Source organism: Clinocottus analis, unplaced genomic scaffold (assembly GCF_023055335.1).
Source record: "Clinocottus analis isolate CAN_PGR_092001 unplaced genomic scaffold, fCliAna1.0.p SCAF_19, whole genome shotgun sequence".
NCBI lineage: Eukaryota > Metazoa > Chordata > Actinopteri > Perciformes > Cottidae > Clinocottus > Clinocottus analis.
The window spans coordinates 10947574-10963242 of NW_027175920.1; the positions used below are offsets into that span (position 1 = coordinate 10947574).

The following is a 15669-nucleotide window of genomic DNA, read 5'->3' on the forward strand; positions in this document are numbered from 1 at the left end:
AAATAAGCTGAATACTCAAGATTAGAGTTGTACATTTTCAAGGAAAGATGTGGTACCTGAAGTCCCCGAGGTCTGTGAGCGAGACAAAGAGCCTGATAGATACGCACTTTTTCTTTGTTCTTTTATGTTCTTTTATGATCATAATGCTGCCATTCGTATGCATTGAACTTTCACGGTAGACGTGTTGTAGGTTTTATTTGGCCAATTGGTTTTCAGATCAATGCTGAAGATGGTTGTTTCCAACGTCCAATACAGTTTTTCAAATTCAGCACACTACGTATTGCATATCTTATCGGTCATTGTCAGACTCACGAGGGAGAGTTTTTAAAAAGTATCAAAACGGATGCAATTTATTCCACTTGTCCATCTTCCTTGTTAAAAGCTGAATCACTCATCCACCATTCAACTCGACCGCTGGCAGTTCAGAGACGAGGAGAGGGTTGGTGAGGTCTGGTCGGATCACTTCTTTCTCATCTCCAGATCTTTTTTCATTTTTAAACTTGTACTCTTTAGCACAAACCAACAATAAAATAAACGTGTGCACATTGCATTTAGCTTACGCGTTTATCCAAAGCGACTTACATGTCGGCTCTATACACCGTGGACACACCAATGGGGAGCAATTTGGGAATAAGACGGGCATGCTAACCACTGAGCCACTCAGCCAAATACACTGTTCCTTAATAAAAGCAGCTTACTGGTTATTCCTAACCACCAAAACACACAAAAAACATCAACTCCAAGACCATAGTGTTCAAGACGGTGTGTCTCAAAGCATTGTGGTTAAGTGGCGCCTTCGTGACTGCTTTCATAAACTAACTGTGAGGTGTTAATTAGTTAATACTCATAAATACTTCTCATTGAAATACATTTTGAAGGTAATGCGTGAGAAAAGCGGAAAACAATCCAAAAACGTGTCCACGAATCAATAGATTAAAACATTGTGACTATTTCACAAACTGTGGTCAAACAACTGTTGCTGACTCAGCACACACCTTCTCATCGGTTTCCTTTAATCTGTCACCTCGTGTGCATCCTCCCTGATGAATGAAGGGAACACAAAGCCACATGGAGTCCGACATTGACGTAAGGACAGCCGTTGTTTGTGTCCCACACACGCACCCTCACCAACACATTGACCTGGCATTCATTATTGAAGGAGGTGGTTAGTGCGACTAAGGCCCAGCAGATAGGGTATCGCTCCACAGTCATCCTTATGTAATCAGAGGTGATTTCCTGAGAAGGCTGGAATGAGGTCATGGCCAGTAAACAGACGCTGGTTAGTCACCGCTAAAGGAGCTGTTTGCGGTGAACGCCGTGGCCCTCACATGTCAGGTCCACATGTTTCCAGAATGGGATTTGTTTCTCAAGATCTTCCTTTGTCGCGCTCATGTCCATAATAATATGTTTCTGTTCCTTTATTTATCATGTATCCTGTATGTGTCTTTGTGTGTGTGTTGCCTGAGAACCCCTGCATGCGTCCGCCAAAGTGTGTGTGTGTGTGCTGTGTACAGCTCCCCCGGTGAGCCCAATGCTCCACTGCTTCACAAAGCAAATCGCAGCTAATCAAATAAGAGCCCTCAGCAGCGTGCAGACACAGGGCGAAGAATGGGAGAACTGTGTGTGTGTGCGTGTGTGTGTGTGTGTGTGTGTGTGTGTGTGTGTGTGTGTGTGTGTGTGTGTCTGGAGGAAGGGGTGGTGGAGGCAGTCTAGTGGCTTGAAGAGGTCCTGGATAGCAGGCGGGGGTGGAAGGACACACACATGCACCTGCACAACCTTGGATTGCTGTCAAAGACACACACGCATGGATGCACACACACACACACACACACACACACACACACACACACACACACAGACATACAGCAGAAATGAGGCATTTTAGCATCTTTTGTATGTCTTATCTCCGTCTCTTTGCTTCTCAAGGAATATCCTTGTCTTTCTCGGCCTTGTGGTGGAGAAAGACATTTTTGATTTTAATGGTGAAATAGTCAAAGACCGTTCTCTCAAGCCAAGGTCTAACGGCTGACTTTAGACAATGTGTGGATTTATTCCGTCCTGTGAAGTGAATGCAATGAATTAAACAGACATTTCATCTAGATCCATGATTCCTAACACGGAGTAAATGTACTTCTGCAGTAATGCGTAAAAAGTAATGAATGAGCAGTCAAAAATAATTAGCTTGAAGTAATGAACAAACAGTGGAAATTATTAATTTAAAGTGTATTGCTAGCCTAAAAAAAACAAACAATTTAAATAACTTAAAGTAATGGACACACAATTTAAATAATTGACTAAACATAACGGATAAACAGTTTTAAAAAACTGCTTAAAATTAATAAATAAGTGGTTGAAATAGTTAGCTAGTTATAATGAATTAACTGTTAAAATAGATAGTAATTTATAAACTATTTGAATAGCTAAATGTAAGGGATAAATTGTTGAAACTGTTAATTTATCTGTATGAAAACATTACAGTACCAATATCCACTCTTAGTGTTAACATCCACTATAAAAATCACTTGAAATAGACGACTCGATGGGCCTCTGCATGCAGACGCTATAGTTGGAATCCACTGATCAGACGGCACAACACGTTCAGCTGCCTCTGGACAAAAAGTTGCATGTATCTTGAACCTGGCAAGAGTCTTTGTGACCATGAATTCTGGAGCTCGACGGCGATCCGACCAGGAGGTTTCTGGCCGGGAGTCAGCCGGAGAGCAGCAGGCCAGATTGAGGAGGTCGGTCCAGACTTGTTTTCTGCTCCGCTCCTTGGCGCAGAGATCGACGCTGTGTGAGTGGCCGAGCTCCAGCGCTGTCCTGGCTCGCTGTCTACGCTCTCGTCCACGCTCACTCTCCTGACACGCTGCCCTCTGGCTCGCCCTCTCATGTGTGGGCATGAGTGTGTGCAAGCGTTTGACAGCGTGAGGGGTTTGTGCACTTGTATCTGTGAGCCTGAGTCATCTGTGACTGGCTTGGGTCTTTGTGCTCAATTGTCTCTATGCTATGCTGTGTGTCTGTGTGTGTGTGTGTGTGTGTGTGTCCGTTTGTGTGTGTGTGCCCTCCTCCTGTCTGCCTGTTGGACAATCAGCCGCTCCCCGCGACCACAGAGACCGAAGCCACGGGGCAAGAATGTCTTTCAGTGACCGAGCGGTGGATGCCAAGATGCACACATACGCATACACACACACACAAAGCCAACTGGACTCACACACACATACATGCTGATATACGCAGGTTGCTTTCTTATTTATACATGCAATTTTTCAGGCCAATTTCGCGGGAATAGATATTCTTCAGGCTGGGTCTGGCCAGAATTAGGTGCACTTTGACAGCCTTGACCAATAACAAGGTGTCTTGACGGCTGGGAAGGGAGTGATGCGATGTCAAAGGAAAGGGCTAGCTAACGCATCCTATTAGCCGTGTGGCCTTGTCCACTTTTATTGAACTCTTTGCTGTCAGAGTGTAAAGTGCTCGACAAAAACGAATAGCTTCAGAGAGTTCACTCGGGAGTCAATTAAACAAATAACTGACAGCTAGCTAGCTAGCTAGCTAACTAGTAGCTAGCTACTGTCTTTTACGCCAACTTTGAGACAATTGTCTGCATACATCGCTCCTTGTTTTTGAGTCTGAATTAAGTGTGTTTTACAGTCTGTTAGTGTCTCGATTGGGGGGGAAGCCAAATGATACTGTATATACTATATACTATACCATATGTTAAAGTCTTCTACGTGCAAATATCACATGTTGTGTGCTAATGGGGGAGATTAGGACACATGACACCGTCTTGCCGGTGGAATTTCAGTTCACAACACCAACACAAAGCAGCGGTGCACAGGAGTGGCCCGACGTTTACAGTTAAACGATCCCTTTGCTCGACTGACTGAGTGATGCCATCGGAGAAGATGTGCAGAGTGCTCTGCAGTGGACACTGAGTGTGTTTTCCACAAGGTTGACCTAATTGGAGTTCCTTATCTTAACTAGCAGCAGCACTGTCCCTAAAACGCAGAAAAATGTAAAGGTCAAGGCCCTCATGGGAAAGGCACTCTGAGTACTTAGGAGCGTAACAGATGTAATGGGAATTGTTCGTGATGTTTTTGCCCAACCCTGAGCATATGTGCCACAAGTCACAGAACTGTAAGAGAAACAAGGCGAGAAGAAAACCGGTGCAGAAAGAGAATGTTACATTTAAGCCCTGAACACTCCTATAAGGGTGCGTTTGGTTTTAAATAACCTCTATACGTATTCCTAATTGCCATCTGTGAGTGCAGTTGTGTTTGCACTCATTTGCACACCTGCATTTGTCTGCACTACATGCCCCCCGAATAAATAAAATTAGCACATCAAAACAAAATCTAGAGGGTTTCTGTGTGGGTTCACGTGGCGTTGGCAAATTGGCGATCCAGCCTTCATTAGTCATTCCCACATTTGGAAGCATAAAGGTTCTCCGGGACAAAAAAACTCCACCAAGAAGGCTTTTGTGGGAGGTTAATGCGAGGAAACATTCAGCTCTTGGAGTAATGATCCTGTCTTTTTTTTATGTAAACATGGCCATGTGCACACTTTTACCAATTTCATCTTCAAGTAGGTAAAACCCCTAATCTCCGTAAATAAAAGAAAACGCCCTCACCGGACCGCGCCGCAGTGCTTTTATTCTAATCGACCATCCACAATTCCTTTCAAAATGGAACAGGCAATCTAAATGGAAACCTCATTAGCATCTTATACATAAACAACAGCCTGTTGGAAAGACTATTTAGGTGTATTTCCTGCTTGCGTCGCTCCTCTTGTGTCGCGCCAGTCTGGAGAGGCATTAATGGACGGTCGGACCACTGAATATCATCCCAGTGTTTTTCCCTTATCAATATGTGATGAGGGCTTGGAAACAAGAGACGGATGACAATTTCCCGCCAGTTCAGAAAAGGTGAAGGTTACCCCCGCTGAAGGTCCTTTCCTGACACGTGTGTGATTCTTTGCTTTGATTCATGAGGAAATTGCATTTATCAGTTATTTGTACATGTAATCGCCCGCTCTCAGGGGTTCCTCTGGGGGCTATGAAACCGGCTTAGGGCGTATTTCCCGCTGCCACTTTTTGCTTTGTGCCACAATGAAAGATCTAATTAGTGAGGGACCCCCATCATGTCTTCTATTCGCTTTTCCCCTTAAAGAATAGCTCCGTGGCTATCCCCAATAAATGAACAGTTGAACCCTCTGTCTATGTCACGCTGGGAGGGGCGCTTCTTTAGCAAAGCTGGTTGACCCTGTTCATGCTTGAGTCTAATCAGGAGCAGTCCAGAGGGTGCCATGATGGCAATAAAACACGGAATACACCCTCTTCTTGTCTCTTGCCCTTCTCTGTGCAACCCTCCCGAGCTCACACGCATGATGCAGAGCCCCCGAGAGGGGCACCAAGGAGGAGGTTATAAACCATTATGAGCCAGGTTAGCCTACGGTGACAGCCCAGCTTGTTCCTCCTTCTTTGAGCAGGTCCGCGTGCTGGGCAGTCCCAGCCTCTCATCCAGCGCGCTGAATAGAACCACGGGGCTCTGGCTCCACAGAGATAGTGTTATCTGGGCCGCCACGGGGCTCAGATCGCAGCCGTGTACACACACGCTCAGCGGGCAGCGCACACATCAGCGAGAGTGCAGACAAAGAAGCCTGTGGACCAACACAAACATTATGGGAATATAATGAAACCGCACACAAGCACATGTGCACGCGGTCACAGCCAAACAGAGACAAATGTGAAAGTTCACACAGAGACACACACGCACACACACTCAGACACGTTTGGGGACAAATGTTGCCTCTTTAGCCTTCAACTTGAGCCGTCGAGTGACACTGATGATGCTTCTCCAACTTTCCTCACATTTCCTCTGGAAATAGAGTTTGCCTCTTGGCCTTCAGCGGTGGGATAAAGTGACCCGCAGCTGCTACAGGAGCAGCTCCTCCACCAGCTGGGGCGATTCTCTCCATGCATGGTGGCCAGTGGTCGCACGTCTCGGGCCATGAATCAGGCTGTAGTCCCTGCTGTTTTTAGGAATCTGAGCTATTCCACCCATTCCTGGAGATCTCCACACATGACCTGTCGCCGCTGGGAGCTCAGAGCCAGAGGGACAGGGATAAGCCGCATTTCTGCCCATTTTCCTCCAACAATTTCAATTAAAAAGAGATTTGAGGTGGAAAAGCACATTTTCATATACAGGGCATGCTACCAAAACCCTAGAAAAGGTGGAGCGGGGGTGTGATGGTGAGTTTTGAGAGCAATTTCTAACAGCTATGAGACGTGTGTTTGGATTTTTGTACAGAACGGTTTCCTGCTTTAGTGCTATTGTATGCTATTGCGATTGTATGCTAACATGCAAAAACATCAGGGTGTTAGCATTTAGATCAAAGCACCACCGTGCCCTCACTTTTTTGTCAACATGGGGTCAACATGTGGAGCGAGAGCACGAAAGTGTTACTTCTTCAGTGCATTCATTTGAGTTGACAGAAGTGTTGATTAGAGAGTTGTTCGTCCTCTCATTCGACTCGTTTGATCCTGAAGCACACGATCACAACTTTCAATCAGCAGTAAAGAACGTGAACTCGCTGCAATGGAGGTATGATTGCACTTTGCGTGGCTGAGTTGTCTGTTTAAACTTCTGGCCACTCAAGAACTTTGAGGTCCTCGGGCAGAGATCTATGTTTCTGAACTTATTCACGCTGCACAGTTTGGGCATCCTGCCAGAAGACTATGATTCTACACTCACTTGTAACACTTTTTTGCATGTTAGTCACTGCATGCTTCTCATTCGCTCTCATCGGACTTTGTGACGATGACAATATTGGTCTGATGACGGCCAACACTTTGGTTCAGACTGAAACATCTTGACAGCTGTTTCATTGATTGAAATTCTTTCCAGACGTTTATTGTCTGCAGAGGAGGAATCTTAATGAAGTTGTAGATCCCCTGATTGTTCCTCAATCGACATCATGAGTTTGACTTCTGCATGAGCCTCTCAAAGCTGCTAGCATGGCTGTAGATTGTTAGTCTGTGAACTTTTGTATTCTCATGTTGTGTATTGCATATATTTTGATTTTTCTACAAAAAGGTTTTGTGCTTTAGGGCTATTTTATGCTAGTATGCTAACACGCATACCATCAGGGTGTTAGCATTTAGCTCAAAGCATCACTGCGTCAAAGAACAGCCCTCACTTTTTTTTGTCAAGTGTGTGCAAAGCCCAACATTTAACAAATGCCAAATCATTGTTACTTATTTATTTCCTTAATTAATGTCTGGCTAATTACTAACTAACTGATTTTCAACCTTTTCCTCCTCAAATGTTACCCGCTTCAAGCCACTCAGACCTCAGATACTCATGAACGTGAGTGTGTATTGAGTGCAATTATAGCTATTGTTGTCCCAACAATGGTCATGGTTGAATACACATTTCTCTAAATCAGTTTCAACAATCAAAACTCATGCTTACGGAAGAATTTGCGGACTAATGTCTCAGATTGCATTTTATTGTAGTTTGCTTTCATATCTACCTGCTGTGTGTTTTAAATACCAAGCGAGTCCAGACATGTCTGTGCTGAATAATGATAAACTGTCATAGACCTTTTATCTCCTGATTGCACACACACACACACACACACACACACACACACACACACACACACACACACACACACACACACACACACACACACACACACACACACACACACACACAGAGCTCGAGCTCATATAATTGCCCTGCCTACAGCTTTATACTGCATCGTGTTTTAATCTCACATATTTCACAATGACAAGTAAACGATTTGTGTTGTTGTTATTGTTCTTCTTTAATTGACACCCTTTATTGCATCAAGGCATGATTGCATTTTTAAACAGCTTAAAAAAGTACAAATGAAAATAACATGGTGGGATTAAAGAGCTCCTATCAAACTTGATCAATGTGATACAATAAGAAAATCTGGCCTTTAAGTGTTGAGTTTATGAATCTGCTCATCATTTGTCTCCTCAAAGCAGCCGAGTTAATATATTCTCAAACAACAAATAAAAAAGGACATACAGCAAAGTAATCAATAAGGACAAATCCATCACCCAGTGACAGAAAACCCAACTGTCTCTTTTTTCTTATTAATCAACACAGAAACACCAATGAACTGCATATTCCTTATCAACAAATTTGGCGAAATATAATCAACAAATGCCCAGTTTTGTATATAATTGGAAAGAAAAACATTATATCGCAGCAAAAAAAACAACAAACAGAAACAAAATTGCCCACTTGACTTATTGCAGTGTTGAGTTCATGTCCAGAAACAAACTGATATGGTCAAGTCCAGCATATGCATCACGGTCATTATGGTCAGTAAACTTTTAGAAAACATCCTTTTAATATGATAAAAAATGTAACTAAGCATCCTGGAAATCATCGCTGTCTCGCTTTCCTAAAACTGCTGCCTATCAAAGTGCATAATGTTCCGATTTTCATGACGAGAAAGCGATCAGTTTTCCGCTCATAACTGTAGACAAATGGCAAATATTCCTGCCTAGCTTCATGCTATATACTTTAGTGAATATATATTAAATTGACTATTTAACGAGTCATAAATGACTGATTTCTAATCTTAGACTATGAATTTAAAGTCTCCGTCCTGCTCCAATAACTTGATGAATGGGTGATTTTGCTGCATGTTAGTAAAAAAGAAAAAAAAGTAGAAGTTAAATGCTAATGTAGCAAAATAGAATCCTGCGTGTTGCCTCCGTCCTGTGACAGTGCTCGTGGAGAGTGCCTCGAAGGAGGGTGGTCGGGTTATCTTCACTTTGCTTCTGTCATCATTTCATCAAAAACCCTCGAGTGATAAATAGCTGCAGGTCAGCACTCATTTCCACACATTCTCCATCACCGGCCGTCTGACATTTCAGCTGTTATAGTTCCAGGGAATCCAACTTGAAGGATAAATTAGTCCCGTTTTCTGCACGCAGTCTCGTCATTGTTCTTCCTTCTGAAGAAAACCTTTGCTGCCTTTTATTCTACGCAGTGCGATAATCCTCCGCGTGCCACGTGAAACTTTAATTTGCTTTATTAACGTTTCTCTGTGGTATTGTCATATCTTTGTGCGCGATACATCACTGCTGTGTCATGTTACGCACTGCTGTCAATCACCTCAGGAAGAAATGTGCATCTCTGCCAGGAAACAAGCCTGAATAACTTCATCCAACAAACTTTACAGTCACTGTCTTTTCTAACGGGCATCTTTGTTAACTGGGTTCATAGTTCAAGATAGATTGATATGACCGTGTTTGTAATGTAAGAGACGTAGCCGCGCCGTAGTTCTAACCAGTGTTACCCTTTTGGTAGTAATATTGGACCAGTAATCAGACATGCTCAGGTCATCGGGAGAAGATAATGAGGAGTCAATGAGGTTCGGGGTCAAAGGTCACAGATAAGCCTCCACTCGTTCCCATGGCTGCATCTCCGTGAAGAAGCCCTCGCACAGGCCGAAGCCCTGATCCAGAGTCAGAGGAATCGCCTGCTCCTCCTCTTTAATCTCCTCCCAGGGCTGCAGCACCGCCTCCTCGGGCTGCTCCGGGAACAGAGCGGAGGCCTCGTCGAACTGCTGCAGGTGGTGATGACTTTGGAGCAGCTGATCCGGGTCCAGCTGCTGCTGCAGCGGATGCTGCTGCTGCTGCTGCTGCTGCTGCTGCGGCACATGGAGCTCTCCCATAATGCCCGTGCAATCCATGGACGCGACGCTCAGCTCCATGTAACCGTAGGACTGGAGGTGGCTCAGGTGCTGGCTCTGACCCGGGACGTCCCCCCCGCCGCTGCCGCCGCCGCCGCCGCACCACCTCCCCAGCCCCGCCGAGTGCTGCCTCCCCTGCATGGAAACCTCCATCTCGCAGCCCAGGGAGCTCAGCGCCGTGTTGATGTCCAAATCCTCGAAGGTGCTACAGTTCCCGCTGAGAACGTCGTCGAACACCGAGGCCAGGTCAAAGTCCCCCCTCAGGATGTCTGCCTTGTGGGCCTCTGTCGCTAAAAGAGGCGACTCGGTCGCCCGCATCGCCTTGCTGTTGCTCTTAGAAGGCGGGTGCTTCCGTTTCTCGCCAACCTCTTGGTACGGGCAGCCATTTTGTGTGCTGTGGTAACCCTGAACCAGTTTGTTCTGTCTGTAGGGGCCACCGCCGCCGCTGCTGCTGCTGCCGCCGGCGCCGCTGCTGCTGTAGTTGTTAGCAGAAATCCTCCTGCGTTTAAAGATGCCATTGACGAACATATCTGCATACTGTGGATCAATCTGCCAGAAGCCTCCCTTCCCCGGCTCGTCTTTCTGTCTGGGGACCTTCTTGAAACACTTGTTGAGGGACAGGTTGTGACGGATCGAGTTCTGTGACAAACACACACAATAAAAAGGTATATTTAACATGAACACATTTTAGTTTAGTGATGCACAACAGAACGTGTCTGCTTGTCTTTTTAAGATGAGAAGAAGAGACGGGAAGAGGGAGGCAGGGGGGGTATTGTTGTTGTTTGTATAGGAAAGCAAATGCACCTAATGAGGCTTTCTAGTAACAGGCAGCTCTGTGAATCTCAAACATGATCAGCTGTGCTTAGCTGCCATCTCTCTCAGGAGCCCTCATTAACACACACACACACACACACACACACACACACACACACACACACACACACACACACACACTCACGCTCGAGCGTTTGGAGTGCTTTCTCCACCCTATCAACGTTCCCCTCAGACAAAAACCCATATGCACACTCTCATAGAAAATGGAAATTTCTAAGACTCTTGCTTTAAGAAACACTTGTCATGCTGGAGTATTTAAAATATGCATCTACATCTGATGTGTTTTGTTTCTTCCCGCTGATAAGAAAGAAAGAAAGGCCTTGTCTGATGCCCTGTGGCATATCCATGGTGTCTGATGCTGACACTGGGATCAATTGCTCAAACTTCTCTCCCTGCCTCTCCATTTGTCTGACTCATCAATAATAGAAGGGTGAGCTCGCCGGGTCTCGGTTACCTGCCAGCTGGGCTCCGCGTGTTTGTAGTAGCAGAAATTCTCCGTTATCCAGTTGTAGATGGTGGACAGAGTCACTTTGGGCTGTTTGCTGGCCTGCATGGCCATGCAGATGAGAGACGCGTAGGAATAGGGCGGTTTGACTTTCGGGTTGGTTTTGTAATCGACCTCCACGGGCGGGCTGGCCTGGATGTGGATCTGTGGGTAGGAGGTGTTCCCTGGATGCGCGCAATCGGCGAACCTCGGCGCCGCGGGGGGGCAGTGGCTGCCGGAGGTCACGGGGCTGCCGAGGTACAGCGGCATCCCGGTGGCGGCGGTGTCCCCGGCCGGCGGGCTGGACGGAGAGTCGGAGCCTCCTCTGGGGAAGCCGAGCCGCTTCAGATACAGGTTCTGCTGGGAGGAAGGGCAGCCGGGTCCGGGCCCGTTGGGTCGCTCCGGGTCCGCGTTGAGGATGGAGAAGTTCTGGAGCCAGTGGAGGCTGGTGAGGCTGTCGTCCAGGGGCGCGGAGTCGGACCCGGTGACCTGATCCTCCGGGTACAGAGACAGCCATTTCTCCTTAAACTTGTTGGCAATGTCGGGGCTCGTCAGAACTGGCATCCTGGCTATGAGTGAGGAAGACGGCCAGAGGAGCTTCAGATCAGCATTTAAAGTTGTGTTTTATCTTCGAGCCAGCGGAGTGAGAGAGAAAAAGGAAAAGGAAAAACATTTTTTTTTTAATTACAAAAACACACCACGGATGAATTTATCTGGGTAAAATATCTCTAAACAAACAACATATTAAATTGCCAAATGATGAGTAATATCCCTACCTACTGAGCAGTCGGTTTTAGGGGAAGATTATCTGCGTGCACCTGTTGCAGCCCGGCCCTGCCTCTCTCCCTCTCTCTCTCTCTCCTCTCCAAGGACTCAGTGGCGCATCCAGTTTTTACGCAACAAGTGCGGCGGGACGGGGAGGGCGAGTATCATCCAGCGGGCGCGCGTGTGGAGGGAAAGGGAAGGGAAAGCGCCACTCAGGACCGATCCATGCCGAGTCAGGAGAACCGCACTGCTACTCATCCAAACGCTGGGCTCAGCTGCGGTGTCTGTTGGGAGGTTAAGATGTGAAAATGTGTGCAGGAGGTTGTAAAATAAGTCGCTCATAAAGCCCGAGAGACTGCCCACCATCCCTTTAATCGCCTGAGGGGATTTCTGATTGGCTGGCTGTCCTTGCTTCTCCAGGTTTCTCTCTCTCTCTCTCTCTCTCTCTCTCTCTCTCTCTCTCTCTCTCTCTCTCTCTCTCTCTCTCTCTCTCTCTCTCTCTCTCTCTCTCTCTCTCTCTCTCACACGCACACACACACACAAAAGGGGCACTCAAATGATTGTCGAATGAGTGCAGGTTTCGCTGCAGTGAGAACAGTCGCTGCCTTTAATCTTTCTCTCCATCCCATAAACGGGGCTGAAGTGTAACGTGACCTCTGAGGCGCGTCACGGCCCCCCGCGTGGCGCTGGAAAAGACGCGCCACAGGTCCCGCTTTGGAGCGCTCTTTGGCACCTGCGGGGGACCGCCCACTTGAACTGCGTGTATAATGCTCTCACGCAGCGGCTAATTATTGTTTTCTTTGCAAATGTGGAGGGAAAAAAAGGCAAGTGTTGATTGAATACATGTGTAATTTCTTCTCGGTATATTTGTCCTTTGGTGGACATCAACAACGGTATTTTCATATTGTAGTCCAGCCATAAGATATTTGATGAAGTACAACTTTTAAAAAGTTTAGTGGCTCATGATGAAAAAAAAAGGTGTTGCAGTATTTTATTTGGAGAAGCATGCATTTTGTAAAGCAAAGACGTAATACAAACAAATACTACACATAATGCAAAAACTCAGAGAGAAGAGAGGTGCATCTCATGTTGAGCAGAGTGTAATACATCTATCACATCATAATATCACTACAATCAACTGATCTCCCAATATATTGTAAAAGCCCCATTGACCCTCTGATTGTGACCCCCATTGATTCCCCATTGATCTTCACATTAAAATGTTAAATCAATCATGTCAATTATTTCTGTGACCTTATATCAGTGGGGCTGCCAGAGCAGCAAAAGCGACATAATTACGTTTGAGCATATTTTTTTTAAAGACAGATGTTTGTCATGCACAATACAAATCCCTTCATTATTGATGTCCACAAACTGTTGGTGTCAGTACACATGTTCAGGTAAAACAGATTGTAATCCATCATTAATACTGCGTGTGGAAGTGAGCGGCAGAGGCAATGTGAATCATGAGGACACACTGCCACCCAGTGGATCAATACTGCATTGCAGTTTTACCAGCGTTCCCAACCCTGCATGAAGGCACTGATGGAACTGATGACATGGAGGCCTGGAGGCTGACAAATACTCCCTGCATCTTGAAGAAAGCCCTGACTCTTTCCAATCGGTGTGTGAGGCATGTGCCATGCAGCGCCCTGTGTTCACAAATGTTGTTTCACTGCATATGTCAAATCCGCCCTTTACATCATGTTTCTCATATGTTCTGCTCTATTAAGAAGAAGGAATGTAATTAATCATTGTAGAGGAACATATGCCCCTCGTTATATCTTTGTGCTGTTCATCCCTTCCTCCGATCACACAAGCCTCAGCACCCTGATGACCAAACACAGTTGAGATGTCATTGGCCTCTGAGTGAAAAGATGTGGATTTAAAGACCTCACATTGACCTGCTCATGCGGCAGCAAACAGGCCTTGCTGTCTACGCATGTGGGATACACAAAGCTACCATAGTCAACACGCGGGTCAAAGATTGCACACTGAAACCAACATGCATGCACAGACGAAGAAAGACTTCACAGGAGTAAGTGTGCCGGAGCTGAGGTCCACGTGCATCAGCGATGCCTCTTCCTCCTGATGCCCGAGGATGCCTTCGACAGTGAGCAGCGCCAGCCATCTCCCTTCCTCCCCTAAACCGATTTTCTCAACACATCTGCCGAGTTTAAAGGATTTGGAGTGCGGAGGCTGACAAGGGCTGGCATTCGGTGGAGGGCACCGAGGATGGATGAGTGGCACAATCAATGCTGAGACACTTGAAGAACCTGGATACCAGGATGCCAGCTGCTGTAACCTTTCAAGGAGGTTTGATTTTTAAAATGTCTCCAGGTTTATTCAGGTTCTTGACAAAAGGCTTGCTCGGTAAGGCGGGCAAATGTTTGAACAGCTGTTCTTATTGTTGCCAGGCTTGCTGCTGTCCTTCAGCTGCAACTAAGCACATACAGTATCTCTAATGGGTTGAAAGAGGTTTGCTAAAGAGGATTGTTGCACCTTCAGGCTATGCATTTCTCCTTTATAGCACCGTTAAGCTCTCGAGGGGGTTTAATTAAGAGTAAATGTATTTAATTCTCTTGGCTACAACTCACAACTAGAGAATTGTTGAAGGCCAACTGATGATCACAAGTTATAATAATAGAGAATGGCTACTGATGTGACATCGAGGTCCTGAATACTCCCCTTGTATGTTATTGGTTTTTCCACATTTTGTTTGATCTTTTCTCTTCCTGACAGCACTGAAGTTCAACAGATAATATTTTCACACACAATAATAAAACAAGAGAAACACAACATGGTTTTAAACAAAATTATATCCATGAGGAATAATTTGATACTTTGGTCAATACGTGTATTCGCCTTCTTGTCGAGAGTTCGACAAGGAGAGTGATCACATATTTGTGTGGGAACAGGCAGGGAAAAAAAGGTTTTAAGGCTCTTTCAATGTTTTTTCTGGCTTATAATAAGTTATGGCAAGTGCCAAGTCTTTCAGGTGCCCTGTCTTTACCAGCAGATGTCACTATTTCAAATGTTTTTCCTTCATACAACAACATAGCGGCTACAAACTGTACTTGCTATAAAACATTTACAGTTTGGAGTTACCCACAATCCTCAGCGGTGTGTGTTGATATCAGAGGACTCATTTTACACACAGCCTGCAGTCAAACTGCTGCTTTAGAAGGCGAGATAAGTCCACTGATCCTAATCCATCCACACGCTACGTGTGAATTGAAAAACAAGGGATTTATTGTTTGCATTGTAATAGTATTGTCAAATATAATAATCCAAGAGGGTGTAATTACATAACTAATGTAACTCTATTGTATTATACTGTTCATTCATATCTTTGACTATTATTATTGTGTATAAGTGACCACACATAACTGCTCTTTTTGTTATTTAATCGTATGCCTCATTAAAACGAATATATGGACCAATTTCTTTTTAAAGATATGTTATTATATGCTCATTCATTTCTTCACGACTGCTGAATGAAGCTGAGTTTTTCATGCAGCGTTCTTCTTCTTCTTCGCCATACCTCGGTTTTGAACCCCGTGAAGTCAAACATCCTGCCGCAGTGTCTTTGAGCAAAGAAGACGTAAAAGCCTTACTCTGACACGACAACAAAGGACAAAGGGGGCTGTGAAGATGTGTAACGCCGCCGCATGCCGGACTGATGCGTGCAGAGAGGATGCGGTCCTGGTGTGACGCGCGCACGCGCCCGCACGCGCGCACACACACACACGCACACACAGAAGTGGTACGAGAAGGGCGCAGAGCAGACACGACTGTCGGCTGTCCCCCTAATTTTACTCCCAGCGATGTAATTGGCGATGGTG

General features: G+C 45.6%; 1 protein-coding gene across 1 annotated transcript; it reads right to left on the reverse strand.

Annotated features, from left to right (window-relative positions):
- Positions 1–7828: 7828 nt before the first annotated feature.
- On the reverse strand, positions 7829–12118 carry foxj1b (forkhead box J1b). The gene is made up of 3 exons (XM_068583510.1): positions 11836–12118; positions 11030–11687; positions 7829–10380 (listed from the first exon to the last, which is right to left on the reverse strand). Exons 2-3 carry the CDS (start codon positions 11621–11623, stop codon positions 9436–9438), a joined length of 1539 nt encoding a protein of 512 aa, XP_068439611.1. The 5' UTR covers positions 11624–11687; positions 11836–12118; the 3' UTR covers positions 7829–9435.
- Positions 12119–15669: the final 3551 nt, after the last annotated feature.

Bases quoted from the DNA above. Each gene is read 5' to 3' on its own strand.
- foxj1b (XM_068583510.1), bottom strand. From the start codon at position 11,623: ATGCCAGTTCTGACGAGCCCCGACATTGCCAACAAGTTTAAGGAGAAA. The intron at 10,381-11,029 runs GTAACCGAGACC...TGTTTGTCACAG, and splicing joins ACGCGGAGCCCAGCTGGCAG to AACTCGATCCGTCACAACCT.